The sequence below is a fragment of the Bos javanicus genome, chromosome 14 (genome assembly GCF_032452875.1).
Source record: "Bos javanicus breed banteng chromosome 14, ARS-OSU_banteng_1.0, whole genome shotgun sequence".
Taxonomy (NCBI): Eukaryota; Metazoa; Chordata; class Mammalia; order Artiodactyla; family Bovidae; genus Bos; species Bos javanicus.
This window is the reverse complement of record NC_083881.1, coordinates 36,810,343-36,836,794: the sequence shown is the minus strand read 5'-3', so window position 1 is coordinate 36,836,794 and position 26,452 is coordinate 36,810,343. Positions and strand designations below refer to the sequence as shown.

Sequence of the window (26,452 nt, the reverse complement as noted above, 5' to 3'; positions counted from 1 at the left end):
GTATTCTCTCACAGTTTCAGAGGCTAGAAATCTGAAATCAGGGTGTTGACAGGCTTGATTCCTTTTTGTTAGGCTCTGGGGGGAAATCTGCTCCTCCTTTCTTTCTCACTGTCCTTGCTGGCAATCCTTGGCATTCCCTGGCTTGTAGCCGTGTCCCTCCCATTTTCGCCTTTGTCATCACACAATCTTCTCCCCATAGGTTTCCATCTTTCTCAGAAGAACTCCAAGTGATTGGACTGAGGGTGTCCCTTCTTATAATACAAACTCATCATGATTACATTTGCAAGGCCCCTATTTCCAAATATGGTCACATTTACAGGAACCAGGGGGTTAGGGGAGAAGGAAATGACAACCCGCTCCCATATTCTTGCCTAGAGAGTCCCGTGGACAGAGGAGCCTGGTGGGCTGCTGTCCATGGGGTCGTACAGAGTCGGACATGACTGAAGCGACTTAGCATGCGTGCATGCATTGAAGAAGGAAATGGCAACCCACTCCAGTATTCTTGCCTGGAGAATCCCAGGGACAGGGGAGCCTGGTGGGCTGCTGTCTATGGGATTGCACAGAGTTGGAGATGACTGAAGCGACTTAGCAGCAGCAGCAGGGGGTTAGGAGTTCAGCACGTTATTTTTTTGGGGGGTTGGGGGACACATTTTGATCCACACAACGTTGAGCTTCCATGGGGAATCTATGGCTTCAGGATGCTACATGCCTGTGTTGCTGCCAGGATTCCAACCTGCCCATTGGCCTCCTGGATCACACATGCCCTTTACAGAACCAGGCTAGCTGGGGTGACAGCGTGGGTACAGGCAGAGGGCTGGAAAGGAGGAGCCAGGCTCCTTCTCTGTGGGGGAGGGGAGGTTGCTGAGGAATCCAGGTGGACCACCCAGGACGTGTGGGCAAGGCAAGGGGGCATTTTTCATGGCTGTTGTGAACACACATCTCTCCCTGCAGTATGGTTTAAATCACCTTGACAGGAAAACCTCAAACGTAGAATCTGAGCTGAAGATGCTTTGTTTTTCTTGCTAATCAGTTCTCTTGCTTTCGGTGAGTGGTTAGAAAGATTTCAACATTTGACAGCTGAAAAGCTTGTTGGAAGCTCTTGGAAGACATCTTGGGAATGCTCTACAGAAATGCAGCAAGTTAAATGAGAACTAGAGACCCAGTGAGTAGAATTCATGACTACATATCCTCAATACTTGTCCAAAGAGACAGGGAAATGTGTTAAGCACTGTTGTATGATAGAAACTGCAAGGCCCAGGAAGAGTCACGAGAGAGTACCTAGGACTGTGGTCACAGACAGCTCTGGCCTTGAATCCTGGGAGAACTGGGGAGTCCCCGGATGTTCATCTTGATCTTGGGGACCTGCCTGGAGTAGATCTTGTGTAAGAGTTCAGTACTTGAGGGAACCAGAGAGGAGACTGTCTCGTTGAGCAGACTGATAGAAGTTGGTTCTGTCCCATCTTTTTTGGCAAGTCACAAGGAGTTCACTTGAACTAACAAGTATCCATTTGGTGATACTTGGAAAGCACTTTGGTTTTCCCCCGGGTTCTCATGAAACATGGCCTCATGCATTTAAGCAAGTCATGCTTCTGAGGCCAAGCCAACAAAATGGTCAGACCACAGTCTCCAGCCTTCACATAGAAATTCTCCTCTGGTCATTTCAACAATGACTCAGTTACTAGGAGCCCAAATACTCCGGTAGATAGCCGCCATGTGCTATCTGTTAACACTGCCCTTCACCTTCTGGGCTTCTGCCCCAGGGCTGGCCACACAGACTCTTTTTCTTGGGCCAGACGGAGGTTTCTTAAGTGTGACTCAGACTGGAGATTAGGTCCAGGCAGAGGAGATAATTGTTTCTAGTCTGGTTTCTCCTTGGGAGGAGGAAGTTCCCGTTGGAACTTTGCTCAGACGTCACCCTTTACGACTCTCCCCTCAGTTGCTCTCTCATGTTCCCCAGGTTTTGAGCCCTGGACCTTCTCATTCTGTGCTTCCCCACTCCCAGTTTCCGTCCACAGTCCCAGCACCCACTTCTCTCCTGGGGGCCAGGGCTAATGTCCCACTTTCTGTTGGAAATGGAGTGTCAGCTCGAATGCAGTTTTTCTTAGATTCCCTGCTGGCTCGGCTGTTCCCACTTAGAAATGACCTGGCTCTGTCTGACTTACTTCACTTAGTATGATAATCTCTAGGTCTGATATTCAATGTCTTCTGAGCTTCCCAGGTGGTACAGTGGTAAAGAATCCACCTGCCAATGCAGAGATGCTAAAGATGCGGGTTTGGTCCCTGGGTTGGGGAGATCTCCTGGAGTAGGAAATGGTGACCCACTCCAGTACTCTTGTCTGGAAAATCCCATAAACAGAGGAGCCTGGTAGGCTACAGTCCATGCGTCTCAAGGAGTCGGACATGACTGAGCACAGCAGTGTATAATGGAAAATCATATGAATAACTACATCTAGGCCAGCTAGAAGTCCAATGTGCTCTCCATTGTGCCACACAGCCAGTTAAGGAAAAGCATATGAAAAAGAAGATATATAGGTGTGTATAACTGAATCACTGCTGTACACCTGCAACTTATGCAACATTGTAAATCAACTAGACTTCAATTTAAAAAATTTTGTAAGTTAAAAATAAAAACAGGGACTTCCCTCGAGATCCAGTGGTTAAGACTCTGTACTCCCAATGCACAGGGCACGGATTTGATCTCTGGTCAAGGAATTATTAATAGATCCCACATGCCACACAGTATGGCCCAAAGATAAAAAAAAAAAAAAGTAAATTAAAAAGTAAAAACAAAACTAAAAACAACCTGGCTTTTGACTCGAGAGGCTCCAGTCACTCGAGCCTAAGCCAGATCTTGTGGGCAATCAGCTGTTCGGTCTTACAGAGTTCTCCTACCTCCTAAACTCTCACTGTGTTATTTTCCAGTCTCACTGCCAGGCTGGCTCTCAGGCCCGTCACCGCTCAGCACCACAGCTTCCCTCCTGACCGCTCTCCTGGCTCCCAGCAGCTCAAAATTCTTACAACAACTTGATTGATGCTCTTAACTCCCCAACTCTGCTCCTGTCACTTCCCTGCAAAAAAAACCTCCCTGGGCTTCCCTCTTCTCTCCATCAAATGAAGCACCCCTTCCTCCTCCCAGAATGAAGGCTTCTTTTCAAAATGGGCCTTTTGTCATGGGGTTGCATGGCACTCCCTTCATATGTTGTTTCAGGCATGATGAGTATTATATTTGTTTTTCAACCCCTGGGCCTTTCCTGATCATTTAATTTATCCCTTGCAGCATCACGCTCTCACCCTCATCTCCATCTGTTGCATCACCAACCTGCAGGGCTTATCTCAGGTGCCTCCCCACCTCACTAAGACCTTATCACACCTGAGGTTAATCTGTGGTATATGCCCAGAAAGGTACATGTATTTGAACTTGCGTGCAAACTGTATGCTACTTGAGTCCCTGGGCCTAGTAGATGCCTGGTTTATCTGTTAACTGAGTGTGGACAAATGCTGGCTTTATGCTCCCCGCCCCGTCCCAGCCACTTCTGGCCCATCACAGCCTTGCTTTCTCTACTCTTTTTAATCAGACACAGGCAATAAATTTGGCATGGAAAGGACTACACCCGCAACCCCCCAACCAGCCCCCACTGATTTTATATTTTGTTGGAGGCAAAAGCAAATTTCCAAGATTCAGGTCAACACCAATTTCAAATTCTTTCTGCCAGTTGGAAAAGAAAACTTTGAAAAAGACATTTGACTTTTTTTCTTCAACTTGGGGAAAAATTTGAAAGCTGTTAGCCTTTCAAGGAAACAGGATACTTAAAAACAACAACAACAACAAAAACCCACCCACCAGCCTGGCTTTATGTAATTCAATCCTGTCAAGCTCATTTAATCTTTTGTGACAGAACAACAGACCTGGTAGATCGAGGGGGAAACAGTAGTTGGAATTTATCTTTGCTGCCTTCAAAACTTTTGATTCCTGGGTTCCACTCAATATGATTATTATTAAACTGCTTGAGAGGTTAGAGAGAACCAGTTCTAGCTAGGGGACAGAAGTGGCCTCCCTAGGGGGTCAGCCTTGAGCCCAGTTGCCCTAAACAGTGCCTGAAAGGGCCAGACAATGGAAAAAGGTAACGTATTCCAAGTCAGCATTAATCTCAAAGTGGAATTGGGGGTGTCAATGAATAATCAGCCAGAAAAGCAGCCTTGGCAGTTACTTAAATGATCAACAGAAGTGGGCAGGGTTGACTAGAATAGAGTTCACTTTTGGGGAGAAGAGCATCATTAATGTACCTATAGCTTAAGAACAGGAGACTGAAGTCAAGCAGTGCAATAGGTAGGAATCCTGCAGCCCTGAGCTTGCTCTGACTCAGTCCCCTTCCCAACTTCACAGCTAAAGATGGGAAAGAGAATTTGGATGACATTCAAGGAAGAGTCACAGAGGTAACTGAACTAAGGCCGGGACATGGGAATTGAAGACTTATACCAAAAAGTTAACTAAATTTTGTTTATTGAATTTAGAGACGGACAACCTTGTCAGGGCAACAACAAACAAGAATAGAAAAAGGTTTAAATTACAACATATGAGAATGAAATTAAATGTAGGGCAGACTTGCTTTATTGGAACAGATATCTCATAGGATGGTTAGAGGGTGCTAGGAGTTAACTGACAGGCACACCTGGAGAACCCCTGAAAATACGTCTCCACCTCATGTTGTTATATGAGGTTTACTTCAAAGCACAGTTGACTCTTGAATAACGTATGTTTTGAACTGTGCCAATCTACTTACACACAAATTTTTTTTCAGTAGTAAATTCCATAGTACTACACAATCCATGGTTGGTGGAATCAGTAGATGGGAGTTGGGGGAACAGAGGAACCATGGATACAGGGGGCTGATTATCAATTATACATGGATTTTTCACTACATGGAGGGTTGATCCTCTAACCCCCATGATGTTTGAGGGTCAACTGTACTTAAAATCCAAAATGGAAAATAAGAGATAGTCAGTGCCTCAGTGGCTTCAAGTTTAGTTATCATTTATACAAAGAAATTTAAACACTGAATAAAGCTATTTCTTAAGACGAGTGCTGGGGACACTAGCGGTGAGGCAGTACTTTCCTATGTGTGGATACATGGCAGAACTCATCTGTGGTGCAGCCAGACAACACACAGGTAATGGGGTTCTTTCTATTTCCCCACCTTTAGTACCAACAAGCCCATGATAAAGTATCTAATCTGGGAAGATGGTAACATGGGAAATGTGAGTGCAGGGCTCCCTAACCTACCAGTGTCCCTGAACACAAGCCCGTTCAAACATGTTTCATTACTGAGTGATATGGCAAAGAAAATAAGGACACAGTGTCTGTCCCAATAACACTGCTGATAACTAATGATCACACAGTCATTTGTATGTAAGTTGTCTTTAAATTTAATCACTCCTTTATAAAATCTCCCAATTAATTAGTAAAAGATGGCTTATTTGAATAGCCTAAAACATTGGCCGCTATTTAAACAAGACATTCTAAAAAAGAGAGCAATCACATAATAGTTTATAGTAATTTACAAGTGGATGGTATACATTTAGATACAGAGGTAGAAGTTCACTTTTACAACGTTTCACTAATACACATTTACCAAATTCAAGGCACAAAATAGTTTGCTTTACAAAAAAATACTGTAAAAATGTCATTTGCTGTTCTACAATGTGAATAAAACTTTCAAAAGAATCTTTACACCTTTCCGTATGTATTCCATAGTGTAAGATTTTTTCCCCCTTGCTAATTATAGTTGGCACAAAAACAGGGACGTTTTTAAGTGCACAAGTTCTCACTTTTAGAAACTGTTTCTTTGCAGAGCTGCTATGTATTCTAGATCAAAGTCCAACCAAAGAAATGAAACACAGCAACTTTCTTAGGAAAGGGCACTTTCTGTATGCAGCAAAATTCACAGGTAGAAAATCTATGATTTTTTTTTTTTTTTGGATAAATAGGTCTCCGTAAGGAAAGACCTCAGATATACATTTTAAAATTCGACCAACAATTCGGTCGTTGTGACTTTAACAAAGAGACCTGATCACATGACTTTACTGTAACAATCAGACATCCTCTACTTCCAATTGATGGAGATTTCAAAATGCCTTTTTAAAAGGGCTGTATATATACACACACCATGAAAGAGCCACACAGGCTTTGCAAAGCTGAAACTTAGAAAACATGAGAAAATACAGCACTGTCAGTCCTTGAAGTTGCAAGGGTGTCAACTTGCTAGAGATTAATTACAAGAATTAATAAACTCTATGGGAATGAAGGAAAACAAACACATGAAACACAGACATTATCATCTTGAGACTTCCTGTTCATTCCAAAAATAATAATAATAATGGTGGCCTGGCGACGTCACACAGCCGTTGTCTAAAAGACTGGACTGGTCTTAGGGTTCTGCCTGCAAAGGACCCCGTTGGCAACGACTTAAGCTCACTTCTGCTGATCACGATTTCCAAGTACTCTAGTCAGTTAATTTACACTTTATTTATTCTTGTAAAAAGCTGATTTGAAAAAAAAAACAAAAAAAACATGGATGTAGAATCCAGAGAGTATCAGTCAAGCTGATGTGGGTTGGACTAAGATATCCTGATCGTCTTCTGGTAGAAATGATATTCCATACAAAAAAGACCCTCAGATTCCGTTTTTCGCTTCGTTGTTGTTTGTGGCTTGTTTCCTTTGAGCGATAAAGGGGTACATACACTTGTCTGCTCCTAGGAACCGATACATGCACACAACTGCTTCAAAAGGGAGGATGCTGGAAAAGGAAGAGTCACAGTTAGCAAACGTGAGATATGGTGTGTTTGTTAAATTACAGGGTGGGTGTGGGAAGGCCCGCCGAGGGGGGAGGCCCTCACACTCACCTCTTCATGAAGGTCACGATGTACATGAGGCGGGGCGTGCAGATCATGGGCTGGTCGGTGAGGATGGCCTTCATGGCCTGCTTCACGCAGTAGTCGGGCTTCAGAGGGGGCAGGAAAGGCTCGATTTCTTTCCTGGGAGTTACACATTCAAGATTAAATTAAGAATTCACATAAAATATGGAAGGCTGGAAATACGTATCAAAACACCAAGGGTGATGTTACCTGAGCAATAGGATTTACAATCGGTTTTGTTCACTTCGTTGTGCTTTCACTGTATTTTCCAAATTTTCCTACTGTGAACATATTTTATTTGCATTGTCTGGAAAACAAGTTTTGTTTTGTTTTTTTTTTTAATAAAAGAAAAGCAGAATTGGTCTGCTTTTCTGTAAAGTGAGAAAGTTGTGTTTTCAAAATGCCTTGGAATGTATTTCAAATTATTATTATTTTTTTCTTTCAATTGAAAAAAGAGAGGGTATCTGACATAACAAACAGTAAACCCAAACAGGATGCCAAATTAGCATTAAGTGTAGTTCAAATGATGGTGTGTAAACACCGACATAAACCTTCCTGAGAGAAAGAAAATTCAGCTGTGTGCCTCCCTGGATGCCTGGAGAGGAAAAGCCCGGGGCTTTTTTGGGGGGTGGGGGGAGGAGTGAGAGGGGTGGTGTCTCTGAAATGAAGTGCACGGGAGACAGCCTACCTTCAGCTGAATTCATCCAGTTTCCCGTAGAAGTAACTTAACAGAATTTACCCCCCTCACTTTTCATTGTCCAGCCCCCAGAGCTTTGGACACCCGCTGTGATGCTAAATAGGAGACAGAGCTCCTCAGACCCTCTGCAACTGGTTCTTAAGTTTGTAAGAGGCAAAAGCCAAATACACACACACACACACACACACACACACACACAGAAAAAGAGGTGGGGTCCAGTCCACTCCCAGTCTGGACCTGGACTCAGCCTGAGATTGAAATGATTCAAGCCACCTCCACTTACTTCACAGCCGGGCCAGGTTCAGGATGTGTCAAGATTGGCCCTGACCCACGGGGAACTGGCTCACTTATCTCACTTTGTCTTTCAAATTCATCTAAGCAAAGATCTCGCAGTGAGCATGTCTCCGCAAGTATCCTCTTCGTGAGTCACGGCTTTGTTTATTCTGTGTAGCTCGAGTCAGATGTGACTTGACATGGCTATTCCCACGTGCCTCCTTTCAAAGTGTGGGGGTGTTTTATTTCATTTGTAGAAAATCTCAATGTTTCTTCTCATTCTGTCAGAGTGACTCTAGCTACAGACACTCTCTGCAAAAAGGAAGTTCCCAAATGTGGGAAGGGTCTTTTTGGAAGAAAGGCCACCCTCCTCAGTGGCAGTGACACTGTTCTGTATCCAAACCAAAGTCACATTTATGTGCAAACATGGATGTTAAGGGGCTTCCCAGGTGGTGCAGTGGTAAAGAACCCTCCTGCCAATGCAGAAGATGCAAGAGACGCGGGTTCAATCCCTGGGTTGGGCAGATCCCCTGGAGGGCATAGTAACCTGCTCCAGGATTCTTACCTGGAGGATCCCACGGACAGAGGAGCCTGGTGGGCCACAGTCCATAGGGTTGCAAAGAGTCGGACATGACTGAGGGACTGTGCACTAACTACACTGATGTTAAAGAAAGAAAATCACTTCCAAAGTAGTAGCTTCTAAGTAAAATCCTAGGTATTTGCTCCCTGAAGGACAGAGAGGTCGTTTCCTACTGATGCTCCTTGCCTTCTGCAAATTAATACCAGCCCTTGCTTGTCAATCACACATGCATCAACTTGACAAACCTTGACCAATGAAAACTACACGTGAGCTAAAATGTCAGCTGTGGAAGTGCCAGGCTGCTTACGGTTGGAGATCTGACTGATTTCACATAGTCTCCCAAGATGAAAAGATGGTTTGTTAGAACTGCTAATCGTCAGCATTGAGGCGGGTCCTTTACTGACCTGATTCGGCAGCCCCTGAACATGCCAGTGTCCACCAGGTAAGGGCAGACCAACGTTGTTTTAATTCCATCCTTCTCTGCGGCCTTTAACTCATGGCTCAGGGATTCATGAAAACCCACGACTCCAAATTTACTGGCGCAGTAGTCCTGGGGGCAAAGCACAGAGGGCAGAGGTACTCAGCATAGTGCACATTCCGGACCAAGCCCCAGGTTGCCCCGTTACTCAGGTTACAAGTCTGATACAAAAGGTTACAGGTGACTAAGCAAAAAAAAGGAGAGCATTCTAAAAGACGGGTATCTGATGTGGTTTGGTGCAGAAATAATATTTTCAAAGCAACAGCAGAAACAGATGAACACTTTTTGCCACATCAACGAAGTATCAGATTACTTTGGGGGAAGTTACCACAAAGGAGTCTATGAAAGCTAACAAGCTGGGGCTAAAAATGGAGAGAGGCTCACTTTGAAGTGTCTGGAAAATTTACAAATGGCCTCTTGTTCAGTAAAGGAGACTGAAAAACCAGTTTGTTTAAATTAATGCTAGGAGAACAAAGGAGACTAGAGCTGGAGTTATGAGCTGTTATGATCCAATTTTCTTTTTAAGGGCCAAGTGAAAATGGAAATGATAACTCCACCTTGTAAAACTTCAACTAGAACTCAACCTAAGGACTCACGGTATAGAAAAGAAGTTCTCCATTATCCAACTTTAAATGTAGGAATGGAAATGTACAATACAGAAGCCGTCCTTGCGCATCCTTTTGCATATTCGCATGGGCTGATGTTTCCTATTTTCTGCTTCAGGCACCCGTGGGACAAACACGGAACAACACACACATGCATGCTTTGTAACTTGAAGTTGGTGAAGAACAGGGTCTGATTAAGCCCAGTTCCACAGACTTAACATGCGGACACCTCATACCCACCCTAACCATCTCATCTGATGAGATAACACAAGATAGCTCACTTTTGACAAGCTGACCAAAACAGAGTGTCAACCTTTAGCCTCATTTATCTGTTCTCTGGGGCACTGCCAGTGCCCTCCAGTCTCATCTTGACCCTGTGTCTTCCCACTGTCGTCAAGTAAAACTGCTAATGAGAATGGGGCCACACTGAGGACCGGCCCACCTACTCCTGCTGCTGCCGCTGGTCTGTCAAACTAGTGTAAGTTTATGGCAGAATATGTAGAGGTGGTGGGTGCTGGGGTGCACTCCACAAACAGCACACAGGTAGCTTCCAGGGGCTCGTAGGAAAATGAGGGCAGCAGGCATGCTTCTAGGACTGTAGTGTATTTGTGACGAGATGAACGGATTGAAAGAAGGAGATGCTTTATAATGACAAACCTCAACTCCAGCAGTGCTGAACAATCCCAAGGAACTCGCAACTGTCACAATATGACCATGATTAATCTCCAGCATGGTAGGAAGAAAAGCCTTAGTGGTCTGCAAGAAAAGGAAGATGTAAGCTTCAGAAATGACCTATGGATTTCACCTAAAAAACAAACAACGAAACCAAACCAAACCCCACCAACTCAAGATCATGAAACAAAGTTTTATCCATATAATGCTACATTCCCCAATTTGTTTTAAAATATTTCCCATTTATCAAAAACAGACGATCCCTGAAGCGTCCTGGTTCACTTAGCACCGTGTCATTGGCATGGCAAGCCTATCACAAGCCGTGACCCACAAGACTGTAACACAAGCGCTTTCGGGGACCATGTCCAGAGATGAAAAGAAAGCCATTAGGAGAGGCTCTTTATCACCTTTCAAGTGAGTTATCTGCTAATCTAAACTACTCCTGGGTCAGAGATCTTTTCATGCTTGTGACAGCTGAGTGCAGCATCTCATGGTCTGGGAGGGACCTCCCGCTGCCCACAAATAGGAGGCTCCTGTAATGTTTGCCTCATGACTACGTCTACTCAGCAACAGACCCATGAAGGCTGAGATATTCCAGCAGCATCTTCAAACATCCAAGCTGTATTATCAGAGTCTACTCACAGGAGGTAAAGTATTTTAGGTGTAAAGAAAGAGGGTAAAAGTACAGAATAGTTTTAATGAAAACTGTGTCCTAACGCTAACTTTACATGACAACAGCTCATGGCATCTGACTGACCCAGCTCTGCTGTGGGGTTTCCTGGGGAGTGTCTTTCCCGTGGAGGCAGGTGACCAGCCCTAGGGGGACAGAGCATGTGGCAGAAGCTCCAGGGCAGTGGACCCAGAGGTGGCATCCATTTCTCATTTCACTAAACTTCTCTTTTCCCTCTAGCTTTCATGCCTTCAAGACACAAAGCTGTAATTTTTCTTTTTTTAAATTACTTCAAATTGCTTAAGATAATCTATTAACTACTCCACTAGGCTCCCAACAGTTTTATAACCTGCTTCCTAAAAGAAAGCAGCAAAGAGCAATCCATCTACTGCTGAGTTATATCCCACTGCCAACACAGCTTCGCATGATTTATGAAGTTAAAAAAAAAGCCCAAACACTACCCAGTGGACTTAAAGAAGAGTTGCATTCCCTCCTCAGAGGATTTTCCGGTTAAGACATCACTGAATTTTTGCACACGTATATGATTTGCTCTGATAACTTTTGTGTGGACAAGATCAAACAGTCATTCCATTAATTTTGAAGTTTTTTCCATGTTCCAACCCGTGATGCATTGTCAGATGAAATTTTGTGAAGCAGCCCAAGGTCTTCCCCAGTCTGACTCCTGATCATCATATAACCCCTTGGTCCCCACTTACATCCATGGTGGGCTCTGCACTGTTGTTCCCTGAAAGTCGCTCAGTCATGTCCGACTCTGCAACCCCATGGAATTCTCCAGGCCACAATACTGGAGTGGGTAGCCCTTTCCTTCTCCAGGGGATCTTCCCAACCCAGGGATCGAACCCAGGTCTCCCTCATTGCAGGCGGATTCTTTACCAGCTGAGCCACAAGGGAAGACCAAGAATACTGGAGTGGGTAGCCTATTCCTTCTCCAGCGGACCTTCCCAACCCAGGAATCGAAGAGGTGTCTCCTGCATTGCAGGCAGATTCTTTATCAACTGAGCTACTAGGGAAGCCTGGGTCATGCTTATTCTCATCTGTACAGTTTTACCCGTGAACTCAACTCTTTTCTGACAATCTGCCCCCAAAGTCTTCTTATAAAACTCAAACTGTAATATCAATCACGTATTTACATAGCCTCTCATGCTTTTCAAAGTGCTTTATGTTAATTATGTCATCGGAGCCCCTTAAAAATTCTCTAACACAGGTAGTTAAGAGTGTTAAGTCTTCAATGTTGTTCCACTCACCTTGACTTTGTCCATATAACCAGTATCATTCACTGTGACAAATAATTATATGTTCTGTGGTAATTTGGGTTTTTTTAATTGTTTTCAGTTTACAGCACCTGCAAACTCTAGGCTTTATAACTTGTACATGAGCACTATATCACAGAATTACAATAAAGTAACATCACAGGGAAACTTATCTACGTCAATCTAAACTAAAAACACATCCTTCAGTACTCATGCCTATGAGTCTTCTTTTAAATATCTGATTATAATCAATTGTTTCTAGATTAGCTCAAAAGTATAAAATTTAGTCTTGACGTTATTCAGAGATCACTTCTAAGTATTAATAGTTTCCCTCGTCTTGGAAGAGAAGGATAGATTTAGCATGAAGGTCCTATTTTTAAGTTAAGAAACTAGAAGGACTTGAGAGTAAATCCTAAGCGATTACACACAGTACAGAATACTAGCAGGAATCTGCTACGTGGTTATGACAAATCCGAGTCGCTGACCGTGGTCATCCCCAGCCTGTGTCCATGCTAACTCTACCAGGTGGCCAGCCCTCCCCAGAAACCCAGATGCCCAGTGGGCTGGCTCTAATAACTTCTCCATGTTGGTGCCTGCAGGTGTTAAAGGACTAATCCATATCCCAGCACATATGAAGGCAGGTAACTGTTTTAAGTTCCTCACTGTTTTTAACTTCTTGCAAGGTTCTAAAACGGATTCATGTCCCCTCTAGCCCTGCTGGAATTAACTTATTCCTTCAACCGGTATTTCTTGAACACCTATTACATGCAGGACCTGATTATAATCTGGCCAAGCAATGATGGGGAACACGTGAGCAGGTCTCATTCCTGTCTCTAAGCAGACTTTTATATTCAGATGGCACCAGTGGTAAAGAACCTGCCTGCCAATGCAGGAGACAGAGGAGATGTGGGTTCGATCCTTGGGTTGGAAAGATCTCCTGGAGAAGGGCATGGCAACTCACTCCATTATTCTTGCCTGGAGAATCCCGTGGACAGAGGAGCCTGATGGGTTTCAGTCTATGGGGTTGCAAATAGTTGGACATGACTGAAGCAACTTGGCATACTCACTAGCACCAAACTGTGTTACGTCAGTACAACAAATAGAAAACAGTTCTGGTTCATCCTTCACAAAAGTAGCGTGCTGCAGCTGCATATGCTAAAAAGTCTGATTTGAACCTGCTTCCCCTCCCACCCCACAAAGCAGTTTGGAGGGACATTTAAGCTGCTGGGTTTGTGCTTAAAGGAAATAAGAAAAAAGAACAAGAGAAACAAAAGGATCCAAATATAGCTATGTGACTAAAGTCTTTTCCAACTCTGTGTTGTAAACATATTTTTTAGGGAAACTGGCTTCATTTTAAGTAGCTAGTAAAGTGTGACACAGGTTTGTTTGTTTTAGTATGAAACTTTCTTTAGAGGGAGGGGTTGATTTTTTTTTTTAAAGGGGTGTGGCAAGTCAAAGATTCTTGTAAAATATGTGACTTCTTTTCCCCATCCAGGGACAAATTTGGCCTTCTATAGAAACAAAACCCAGTGTGTCATTATGCTTTTTTACCTTCCAAGGCAAAGGCCTATGTTCATCTAGAAAGGCTCACTACTTACAGGTCTAACACTACAGTTACTACAACTCCTAGCAGACCAGGGACAACACACCAGGCGCTGAGGAAACTGGGAGGGGAAGTGAGCCATTCAAGGGCTGGGTGGCCTTGGGACCCCTACTGATTGTCTTCCAAAGCTGGCGGCCACCACTCAGCTCCTCCTGGGTGCTGGGCGGAGGCAAGCCTGGGGGAAAAGCTTTCATACCAGGGCCGCTCAGGTTTCTTTTTAAACCCAAGTTTGCATGGCTCAGGCTGGAGCCTGATCCACGTGACTGAGCACTGAGGCTGTTAATCATTTCCTTTGCTGCCTGAATGGAGGCGAGCAATTACTGCCCAGGCGTTCTTTCCACAACCAAACCCCTGCCTTGTGTCTGGGGCGCATTACCACATACGCTTTGATCAACACGAAGCCTGGTCCTCATGTTAGGAATAAAAAAAAAAAAAAGGCTGTAAATGGGTGGCGAGAAAGCATCGTGTTCTCAGGAACTTTCCAGAGTAACCCGACAAGTTTTCCTTTCTAATTACTCTTGCCCTCGACAGTCTGGTGGGTGACATCTGAGATAGCACATCATATTCTGTCCTTGACACGGTTTGACAGCACAAAGAAACCTGGCACTTTGTAATGAATTACTAATGTGCACAAATATCGTAGCACGCGTGAGGGGGGACCAGCAAGAGGCGAGGTGCTGGTTGCCATGACACCAGTCAGTTCAAGCTCAGGTTCGTGATCTTCAACTTTGTCTCAGACTCGTTAGAAGAACATAAAGAGCAAATCTGCGGCTCACACCCAAAAGGTTTGAGTGTAAATTCACGCACGGGCTGCTCACAGTGAATCTGAGAGGGGCAACTCAGAGAGCCTGCTGAACACCGCTGAAGGATGAATTATCAGGAGTTACCAGCTAGTCAAGGGATCTCTAAAGGAAGTACATTTCATCAGTCACCAGTTAGCAGGTCCCAACGGTAGCTGGCAAGGTTAGCCTGATGCTTAGCCTAAGCCTGACTGTGCTGATGGGGACTTCAGGTCCTATTTGGTGGTGATGGTATAGTTGCTGAGTCTCTTTGTGATCCTATGGACTGTAGCCGGCCAGGCTCTTCTGTCCAGGCAAGAATACTGGAGTGGGTTGCCGTTTCTCTTCCCCATCCAGGGATAGAACCTGGGTCTCCTGCACTGTAGACAGATTCTTTACTGACTGAGCCACCAGGGAAGCCCGCACTCCAAGATCTGTCCTCTTATTCAAATGTCTGAGACACGGGGGAGGACATCTAGTTTGTTATCAGGAAAACATGGTTGACTCTTGAGCGGGGCAGGGGTTGGGGGGCTGAGTCAGCAACCAGTATATACCAATTTGTATGTTCAGTGAGACAATTTAGAGTTGGAAGGGACCCAGTGGGATTAGTTTATCTGCAAAAGAGAAAACTTTTAGTAATGGACTCTGGCTAAAAAGTGTGATAAGAGACTTTTGATTACCTGTGTTGAATTTTATCACAAGACTCCAATATCATAACCTGCAACTGGCTGACAGGGTTGCTATGTGACTAAAAAGAAAAGAAAAGAAAGAAGAAGGATATTCAAATGGACACTGACATTGCTATGAAAACATGCTTCGCAAGTTTAATATCTCCATAGCTCCTCAGGGTTCCTCTTCAAAGCATTGGGACCTTTGAAAGATAACTGTAAAGGTCATATTTATAATATAAACAAGAACTTCTTAAACAGAAGTGTGACTGGACATAGACATGACATGTCATATCTTGAGAAATCTTTGAGTGTTAGGTTTACGCCAAATTAACTCCCAACAGTTCCAACCCTCCAGACCATTCTTGGTGCTCTTAATGACAGACTGCAATGCAGAGCCTGCAGCTGCACTGTCAGGACAAATTAACCTAAAGTTAAACAAAAGAGAATGTGAAGAAATGCGGTATCCGGCAAAGTCTGACTCGAGAAATTTCGAGATTGATGACATTTTAAAGGTATAGGTAAAACACTCAGAATATGTTTTCCATATTTGCGAGTTTTTCGAGGTTAATGGACACTGAGCGAGGAGCAAAGCTCATTTCTCACAGTAGGAAAAGGCTACATCCTCTATTTTTGTGCATTTACCTGACTGTCCTGCGGTTAATTCAAGAAAAGGCATCTTAAAAAAAAAAAAAATCATTTTGAAGTATTTCTCTCTCACCTGAATGTCCAAAAATAACACAGAAAACTTTCATTTCTAAGTGAAGTCGCTCAGTCGTGTTCGACTCTTTTAGACTTTATGGACTGTGGCTCGCCAGGCTCCTCAGTCCATGGGATTTTCCAGGCAAGAGTACTGGAGTGGGTTGCCATTTCCTTCTCCAGGGAGTCTTTCTGATCCAGGGATCAAACCGGTGTCTCTAGTGTCTCCTGCACTGGCAGGCGGGTTCTATACCACTGCGCCATCTAGGAATCCAACACAAATTCAGAAATTCATGTAATGCGATGACAGCCCTTTTTCCCCTTTCCTGTTTGGGTATGTTTGTAGAGACAAGAAAGATCTCCTGACAAGCTGTGCAATAGAGTCTCAAAGATACTGAAGGCTGGAATGAGTCTCAGACTTAACAAGATCAAAGTCTCTATGTGCTTGATATAAAATATTCTCTCTTTAGCTATAGAGAATATGTCATAATCATCAAATTCCTATCAATGTTACATCTACTGTCCTTTTTCTGATTATTCTGAGCCCACAGGGATTGGTTTAACATTTAGAGGCATCAGCAGTTAATACCTAACACACATGCATGAGTCTACTCCTGCAGTTGCCCTGCAACCAAGAAGCTAATAAAAGAGCTGGGCTTTTCAAAGGAACACCTAGATGATGACACCATTAGTTATTCAGCAAAAATAAATGCTTCATTAACTTGCCTTCCCACTGTTAAAACATAGGATGGATCTAGCTTGAGGCAGGGATTCAGATATCAACATTCCCTGACACTTCAGAGTTCACTGTGCAGAAATGCCAGAAAGGAAAGGACTTAAAAACTCAATGTGTCTGGAAAGTACACTGGCCTTTACTGTCCAGAGACCACATAGTTCTGTCAATCACTTAACCTTCCTTGTTAATTGACCTCTCTTGGCTTAACTCATTTGGGAGACAAAAAGGAGATAGCCAAGATTTCTTAGCTCAAAAGTGTGATGATGGCTTATATCCAATCATTCATCCTTCGATTCCCACATGTTCAATACACAAGTCTTAACACTGAGGTATTACTTGCCTAAGACTCTCATAAATGACTCAGTAAGGTATCAACTCCATTAGCGCAGTTGCCAGCATCTGGTGAGCAGCAAAAATATCTGTTCATTAAACATTTATATGTTGTCATGACTGTGCCTTTTATAGTAAGATAATTTGAATCCATGCCTCTCATCTAGTAAAAAAAAATTACAATCATTTTTCTGTCTTTTACTTGAGTCCACAGATGCCCAGTGTGTTAAAAGAAACGATGAAAAAAAAAAAAAAAGAGCGAGACAATGAATGCTGCCCACTGGTTCCGAAATGCTACATTCCCTGACCCTCCCCCAGCTGAGTCCTAGATGATCAAAGGAGTATGCCATGAGCTCCAGTTCGCGCCCCTTCCCCAATTTAATAACTCTTTATAGAACAGTGAAAATCGCCCGAAAAATTGCAAATAGTCTGCTAACAACAGGTTGTCATTAATCCCTTTGCTTTGCTTTCACATCACCGAAAGTGTAATAAAGACAGATCTTCCCAAGGGCAGGGGCTTCAATTCTGCTCCAGAGACTGGTAACCACTTCCGGGAGGCTCATCCACAGGCACAAGGGCTCAGCCACTGCCTAGGTGGCAGGACGCCCCCCACCCCCACCCCACCCCCGCCGCCAAACCACAGCCCAGCAAGGCCCCCATGATCACTTTCTGTCATCTCTTGTACTTCACATGTGCAAAGAGTTCAAATTCTTCTCTACCTTCTAGGGTGCTTATTGTAGGAGTCTTTGTAAAAAATCAAATCTTTACCTAAACTCAAGGTACATCTCATCAAGAGCTTACTCCTAAAAACTTTCCTTATTCTTAGGCATGCACTGTAACAATTCAGAACTCACTGTGTATGAGGGTCTATGAGGCACCTCTATTGTGCTAGGTATTGTTTAAAAACATCTTTGCAATCGCATGGACTGTAGCCTGCCAGACTCCTCTGCCGATGGGATTTACTAGGCAAAAATCCTGGAGTGGGTTGCCATCTCCTCCTCCAGGGGATCTTGCTAACCCAGGGATCAAACCCACACATCTTCTGCACTGGCAGGCAGATTCTTTACCACTGAGCAACCTGGGAAGCCCTTCTGAAACAAACTTAAGGATTGTAAAAGCCATGTTTTCTAGAAATCGGTTCTCAAACTACGCTATACATTGGAATCATCTGGGGAAGTTCCTTCTGATGCTGGGGCACACCCTGGACCAGTTATATCCCGGAGGGAGTCCAGCACCGGAGCCAGCGTTCCCCAGGTGACTCTGTTGTGCAGCTGCATTTGAGAGCCTAAGAAGAGAGTCATCTTGCCCTTAGCGCCACTGACATTTTGTGTTGGATGATGTTATGCTGTGGGAGGGCTGTCTTGTGCATTGTAGGATGTTAGGCAGTATCTCCGGCCTCTACCCACTAGATGCCAGAAATAACCGCACCAGTTCTGACCCAGGAAAATGTCTTTAGATGTGGCCAAATGCCCCTGGGGAGGAAGAGTCCCCATGAGAACCACTCTTTAGAAGGAATTCGCACATTAGTAAATTAGGTTCCATGTGGTCCAGTGATGATTTTTTCTGAGCTCTAATTCTCATATTGTCATCACATTTTCTAGCTTTGAAAGACATTCTAGACTTTTAAAAAAAAATCACAACTTAAATTCACAACTTATATTCAATCACTTGTTGATTGGGTTAGGCTCAAAAGCCCATTCTTTCTGGTTTACATGTCAAAACCTTCACCACTCTAGCACTCACTTCAGAAATACTGTTGAAGGTAAATAATGCTGACAATTTGCAGGGACCAGGAGTGGAGGAGCGGGATGCACAAGAGGCAAGGCCTCTGCCCTCCTGCAACTTGTTTTCAGTTGTTTTGGTCCTAGGCAGGAAGAACATAGCTCTTCAGCACACTATGAAACTCCACCCTGGGCACAGCAACCAAGGGGAGGAGTGGGCAAGAGAGCATCTTTTAACAATGGCCTGGAACCACAAAAACAAAACAAACAAAATCCTAGACAAGGATGGACCCCAGCATCCATGGTCTGGCATTTTTCTAGTCTACAAAATTCCTAAAGGACTAACTAGCTCTGGGGAAAAAACATGCAGAGACTACTGAGAAGGTGGGAACGGAAATACACGCTCAAGAGCAGCTCCTCCACTAACTGTGGTGTGACAAGAACCACTTGGCATCTAAATCAAGGGCAGACCCTGACCCAGGAGGTCCAGGAGAGGCCTAAGCCTCCTAATGTGCAGCCTGGCAGGTAACACTACTGCTCTGGACCGCAGGCTGAGCAGAAGGTTGCAGTGTGAGCCAGCTAATGTCTACTCCAAACGTCAAGTGGCTTCAAATAGATTTCTCCTAGAAATTCAACAAAAAAGGCAGACTAATTTCTCTGCCCTCTCTCCTATCTGTGTTCTCTGAACCAGGGTATCTGGGGTTGAGAGGTCCTGTTCTTCACTCCACACATCCTTTCCCCAATAATGTTTTGTCAGACAAACACCAGTTCATATTGATGTCAAGAGCCCTGGGAGATTTGTATGGACAACGATGGGAGCTTATAGGTTGACTGTTTGGTTTGAATGTGTGTGTCCCTCCAAAATTCATGCTGAAACCTAATGCCCAATGTGATGTTGCTGGGTCATGAGGGTAGAGCCCTCATGAATGGGATATGTGCCCTTGTAAAAGAGACCCTTCCCCCTTCCACCATGTGATACAGCAAAGACAGCTGTCTAGAAACCAGGGAATGGGTCCTCACCAGACAACCCATCTCCCAGAGCCTTGACTTTGACCTCGTCCAGCCTCCAGAACTGTAAGCAAAAAGTTCCTGTTCTTTATATGCCCCTTAGTCCATGGTACTCTGCTCAAGGTGCCCAAATGGACTAAGACACCCCCATCCGCATTAGAACAAGCTCTCAAAAAGAGATCCAGAAGACTTCAAAATCCTTTCCCCTTATCTACAGAGCTTTGATGGCTTAGTTTTCAAGGCAAGGAATTTAGACCTTTTTAGCCTCAGTATTCACCTTTAAAAATTTTCCACATTTATTTTTTGAGGTTTTCATGCTTTGATTAGCCTACGAGAAAACCCTAATAGGAAAAGAACTATTCCTTTAAAAATCAGATGCTTAGTCCACAAGTTGGGACACTATCAGCTGGCCAAAGCTGCACAATTTTGAGAATCCATGATTACATTTTCTAAGCAAAGCTCGTGGAGTTATCTGGAATTCTGATCTCATAAGATTATTATATAACAGAATAAAGGTTTTACATTTTCCAGGAGATAAGCCTAGAACAAACCAACAAAAACCAAAACTCAAATCACACTGTTAATTGACATTTCAGTACCAAGTATTTACAGAACTTTCTTCAGCCGGTCCATCTAGAAGAGCCCTTTTTATTCATTACTTTCTGTGTCTGTCAGTGCTGACCTGCAAATTAGGAAGAGAAGGAAGCTGGGTGGCTAAGGATATACCACACTCTCCTTAATGAAGTAACCACCTCAGCTACAGACGACAGAAAATTATGGAAAAACACATGAACTGGGCTTTAGTAATAAAATTGTAGTGTGGTACTGGTTCTTTATAATTTTACATGCTTATCTAATTTATGGAGCAGACTTTTGGGGATATTAGGATTAATTAGTCATTGCTAAACTAACCATGCTAATTAAAAAAAAAAAAAGAACATTTAAAGGTGTATTCATACATTATACCACAGGGCACAAGCCTAAGTGACTCACAGGAGAATTTACCTTAGAACATGTGGCCTGGAGAAGTATCTGCAGAGCTACTACACTGAGGTCCTGGGCTTCCCTAGTGGCTTAGATGGTAAAGAATCTGCTTGCAATGTGGGAAGACCTTGGTTCGATCCCTGGGTCAGGAAGGATCCCCTGGAGAAGGGAATGGCTATACTCCAGTATTCTTGCCTGGAGAATTCCATGGACAGAGAAGTCTGATGAGCTACAGTCCGGGGTTGCAAAGAGCCTGACATGACTGAGTGCTCACACACAAACTAAGGTCCTGGGCTGAGGGTCTAGGTCCTAGATTCTTCCTTCCCCAGTGGAGCCCTTACGCAAGTCCCATAGCCTCTCTCGGTTTGTCTCCTCATCCATAAAAATGTGGATAATGGCTCTACTTAATTGAGAGTTGCTGTGAGGAGCAAATGAGAGAAGAGCGTTCATGAAAGGGTTTTGTAAAATTTAAGCGCTATATAAAAGTACAGTAAATGCACCCAAGGCTAATCAAGCATATATTTATAGGGTACTTGGGTTAGAAGTGCTATCTATTTTTGGTTATGTTGTTTCTTCAAGTTCCTGCCAGTTCCAGGTTCTTACCATGTATGGTTCCCAGGCCCCCTGCCCTCCGGGCAGTGTCAGACCACACTTCCGGCAAAAACCCCGCCCTGGACCACCAGAAGCGGTCTCACACACCCGGGGCTGAAAGCTGCCCGCCCTCTTCCTCCAGGATCCTGGGAGATGCTCAGAAACAACAGACACTTTCCAGTAACATTTCTCTTCCTCCAGAATCCTGGGAGATGCTCGGGAACCACACACACTTTCCGGTAACACCTCTTCTCTTCCTCCAGGATCCTGGGAGATGCTCAGAAACAACAGACACTTTCCAGTAACACCTCTTCTCTAATCCTTTTCTTCAGTTCTGTTCTAAGGGTCAGAGAACCACCGTTTCAAAATACAAATGACACTGCTTGATGAAGGGGAGTCCAGCAAATATAAAAATACTAAGTCAGTCTGAACTATTTAACAATAATTTATCAGACCTGAGGTTTCTCTTTCCAGAGAGATTACAGAACTATCCTCATTAAAGAGAACCTTGAGAAATCAGTAGGGGGCAGTATGTTAATTACAATTTGCAGGTGGGAAAAAATTCAGGCTTTGAATTTGAAGTTTTCACTTGTCCTCAAGCTACCCATGTGCTTACATAAGTTACACCACAAATATTTTCCCAGTTACACTGATTTGGGAAGTGTTATTTTGAGCCTCATTGTTTAGAGTAACACTGAGAAGCTGAACCGTGTTAATATTCAGCAATTCCAGTACTAAGCCATTTGAAGGCAAGGCAAGAAATTCACATTTTTATGCAAGCGGCAAATGAGAAACACTTTGGTTTCCACAAGCCCCCCAAAATGCCAGTGCTTCCAATTTTAACACTGCTGCCACCTTTCACACATCTTTGTGGGATCTTTGGAAGTTTCACCCACCAAGTCATGTTGTGTTTCCAAATGTGAATTCACTGTAAGTGGCTTGTCAGTTGGGCTCATTTGACAGCACTCAAGTTTGCGGCAGTAATTGCCCTTCCTTGTTCAATATTCTAGCAGCATTTGCTGCCGTGTTGGAAGTCTTATCATCATTATGAGAGGATATTCATTTTTTTTTTTTTTCTCCCTGTGATTCACTTAATTTTAGCTTCAGAGCATTTAGGAAAATGGTCCCTGACAGGTGTGAACTTGAGTTTTGAGGGACTTGACAAATAAAGTGAAAAAGAAAAAGAAACACCCCGGGAGCAGGCCATGCTGGATAAGAGCAAGTAAAAGACAGTGGCATCCTTTTGTCAGAAGGCATGTCAGAAGGCATGCCCGCCGGTGCTGTGATGGCGTAAGCCTGTGCAAACCCAGAGGTCCAGGTGATGGGAACTGGCTGGCCAGGTATGGCAGGGTGAACGAGATTAGGTCCTAAGGCCATGCTCTGACAACAATTACTCTAAACAGTGGTGTCTGATCAGGGTTAGACCACAATCTGGGAGGTTCTCTGAGACAGCCCTATCATGGGGCCCAGCTGTATGCTTTACCTGTCTACTGTATATTTTCAAAGAAAGAATTAAAAGATTCCATCCTCTGAGTAACTTTCTGGTTATGCTTACAAGGGGTCTCTGCCTAGGTCAGTTGATAGAACTTTAAGAAGGGGTTAGTTCTTTGAATAGCCAACTACACCAGTAACTTCTGAGATAAGAAATCACTAATTAAACCAAGGGAGATTAACACATTTTAATCCGATCCCTGGAGTTACAGGCTCAAAACACTGGATTTAACCCCTGCAGCTGAGGCAGGGAACAGGTCCCTATTTCTTAAGGACTCTCAAGAGTTTGTCACACTCCAGAGATGAACAACAAAAGGCCCTTTATCTTGGAACAACTAGTGGCTCTGTGTGGGGAAGGAAGACATAAATTCACCCTGCCAGGACACCCCCTAGTGGAATTTCAGCATAGTACAATTTGGGGGTCCAAAACCATCCCCGGTGTTTTGGACTTAACACAGCCTCTGGAGCACTTTTCCAAGTCCAGAGGCTGTAGCTGCACCATCCACGGTCAGGAGCCTTCTTCCTCACTGAGCACTCCCACACAAGCGCACGAACCACACACATCATCTCTCCATCCAGTCACATAGGCAGATTGCCGGATTAGGCAGAGACAAGTTGCCTACTTATCATCATTTCAGTTTCTGAAAGAACTAGAACAAGAATTTTAGATGAATCTGCTATTAATATTCCTTAACTCAAGGGGGAAAAAAAAACATTAAAAAAGAGTTTCCTACTGAAAAAAAATTATTCCCCCTCCCTATTGAGGGTATTAAACTGCTTGGAAGGAGTTTTCCGATTGTCACATCTTACGTATGTTCAAATTACTCAAGTCAATTCACTAGAATTTGCCAAAGATCCTGAAAATCTGAAAAATGGTTAAGGTAAAGATAAATGTTGTTTTCAAACTGTGGTGCTGGAGAGGACTCTTGAAAGTTCCTCGGACTGCAAGGAGATCAAACCAGTCAATCCTAAAGGAAATCAACCCTGAATATTCACTGGAAGGACTGATGCTGAAGCTCCAATACTTTGGCCACCTGATACGAAGAGCTAACTCATTGGAAAAGACCCTGATGCTGGGAAAGACTGAAGGCAGGAGAACGGGGTGATAGAGGATGAGATGGTTGGATGGCATCACCGGCTCAATGGACATGAGTCTGAGCAAGCTCCAGGAAATAGTGAAGGATAGGGAAGCCTGGCCTGCTGCAGTCCATGGGGTCCCAAAGAGTCGAAGACAACTCAGTGACTGAGCAACAACAAAAGACAAATGTAGAAGAGAATACACTGAGAATGTGAGCAGTTAAGCATTTAAGCACAGGGTCTGCAGCCACGCTCTGGGCCACGGTGACCTGATCCTGCAGCCAATCGAATGGCTGAGGACTCTGCCAGGTGCTCCCCACTCAGTCTTTCTGAAAAAGCTAGTCCGGCAGTGTCAGCATTAGCGCAGGTTAACGAATGCTGCCACTCTGACGTGCCCTGTAGGTTAATGTCTACTTGGGCAGATACTGGATAAAGCCCTGGATGTAGAAATAATGAAGGAGAAAAGAACATCAATTTTGCTTCCAAAAACCAAGATTAAACAGCACATAATCAAACAAGAGAGTGCCATTCCCTGAACAAGGAACATGCAACTATTCTATTTCACAAAGACTGCCCCCTTTGGTATATCAAGACCCTATGAAGTTAATGTGAAAAGATTTCAAATGTGTTCGTTTTTCGTTCTCAGGAGTAGTGATACATTTTGTCTGAACTATTCAACTTTTGTCCCCGAGGAAGACGGGACCCAAATGGTAGGAGAGGTGAGTGTGCCGGCCCCTTCAGGCCCAGTGAGGCGATGGGCTTGGCAGGCAGGTGGAAATCGGCTTTGGAAGGCTGGAGCTGCCATGCTAACGAACCTGGACTTCACTCTGTGAACAATATGGTCACGCAAGGGCTTGGGGTAAGGTTCTAGTCAGCATAATCTTTAAGTAGGCATACGAGCAATTCAAGTCTGCTTAGGTACCCTCAGGTTGGCGAACAAAGGCTGGAAACAGGGAGAGAAGCTCACAGATTCTTTGCAGAGACCAGGCAAGAGGTGACGGAAGCACAGAGGAGGATGTGGCAATGGAAAGGAGAGGATCAAAGTACACAGTTTGGTGACCCACGAGTGTGTGCAGGATGGAGGATTAAAGACATTGCTGATGTTTCCAGGCCTGGCATCTGCCACACACCAGGGGATTCAAGACGGGGCAAAGAGGAATCGCTTTCCATTTTGAGATTTGCTGGTTTTAGGGAATGCGTGGAAGAGGCAAGACAGTTGTATGAACTTGGGAACTCTCAGAAATCACAGTCAAAGCCACTGAAATAAAGAGACTACCCAGCTTGAGGAGCACAGTGAGAAGCGGTCTGAGCATGCCATACTAGACAGCCCTCAGATCTTGGAAGCAGGGAGAAGAGAGAACTGGGAAGATGAGAGGAGAAGCAGGAGAAAGTGGGCTTATCATGGCAGCAAGAGCGCCAGCATCTCAAAGAGATGCTTGACGGGCTCACTTTCGGTAGAAAGGTCATGCCACACACTGGATGTGGCCATTAAATAAGCCCCTGCCATTTTCTCATATGACATCGGTTACTTGGCAGTTGTTTTCCAAACAACTGAGATAACCAGATTACAACATATATCAAAGGTGCTAGGAAGATTTTTGTAGGATGGTTCCCTGCTCACACCGGTTACTTATCATGTCATAGATGTTTATTTCTAGTAGCACTAGATTTGGGTCCAGCATGTAATGTATCAAATATAGACACTTGAGCTCAATGAGCACGTGATCTTATTTTATGTTAGGAAAGAAGGCTATGAAATGACCCTGATAGGAATGTACAGAGTTCCAGGTACCCAAGCAGTTGCTATCTAAGAGACATTTTACTCGGTTTTTAACTGTGACCATGAGAATAACATGAAGTATGCTGACCCTATGTCAGTTTACAATTCGGTCCAAGACACAAAAAGTTTATTGCAGAAGCTCAAAACATTTGATGTTTATGCATATGAATTTATTTAATAACAAAAGCCAGCTTTAGTACAGACTTGAAAATGCATTACGACTTTCACATTTTTAGTCGCTGTCCTAAGACAGGAAAACAATACTCTATAAAATATTTACCCTAAGAATTCTTAATATTACATTTTGGAGGAGGAAGTATCAGCTACATAGTTTTATAAGAATACTTTAGAAGTGATTTTTTTTAAAAATTCCAAATCCAAGAAGCCACAAACAAAACTAGATTTCTCTAACCAGAGGACAGAGGAATACAGTATTTGAGATTAAAAACCAATAAATCACGTAAGAACTTCAACATTAATGATTAGGGACCATTCATGAGATATTAGGTACAACCATAGCACTAATGTCTTTAAGTGCTACATTACTCAGATCTAACTGGTAGGCTTTTACTTTTCCTGGATGGATTTTAACTAAATAGACTTTAGACACTTGGATATAGATAAATGCCCAATTCAGTAATTAGTATTTTAAAACTGTGAAACCTTTTAAGTTAAGTGGTCTATTAATTAACTACCAATTATCTTGTCTGACTATCATATCAATAGAAGTAAATTACCGACTAGCAATTTGACAGATTTAGCCCTTTACCATGCAAAATTTCTTTAGAACATAAAAAGGCCTGGAGTTAAATGCTTTTGCTTCCCCC

The 26,452-nt window shown here is 43.7% G+C and overlaps 1 protein-coding gene across 2 annotated transcripts in view; it reads right to left on the bottom strand.

The window, feature by feature from the left end:
* Window positions 1-4,484: 4,484 nt before the first annotated feature.
* The window catches only part of RDH10 (retinol dehydrogenase 10), a 29,998-nt gene continuing 8,030 nt past the window's right edge, over window positions 4,485-26,452 (bottom strand). For both annotated transcript variants that reach the window (XM_061438985.1, XM_061438984.1), the window contains exons 3-6: window positions 10,203-10,301; window positions 8,867-9,012; window positions 6,901-7,032; window positions 4,485-6,794 (exon numbers count right to left, since the gene is read on the bottom strand). In XM_061438985.1, coding sequence (XP_061294969.1) covers window positions 6,671-6,794; window positions 6,901-7,032; window positions 8,867-9,012; window positions 10,203-10,301 — 501 coding nt within the window. In that variant the 3' untranslated portion in view covers window positions 4,485-6,670. The remainder of the gene's footprint in view (window positions 6,795-6,900; window positions 7,033-8,866; window positions 9,013-10,202; window positions 10,302-26,452) is intronic.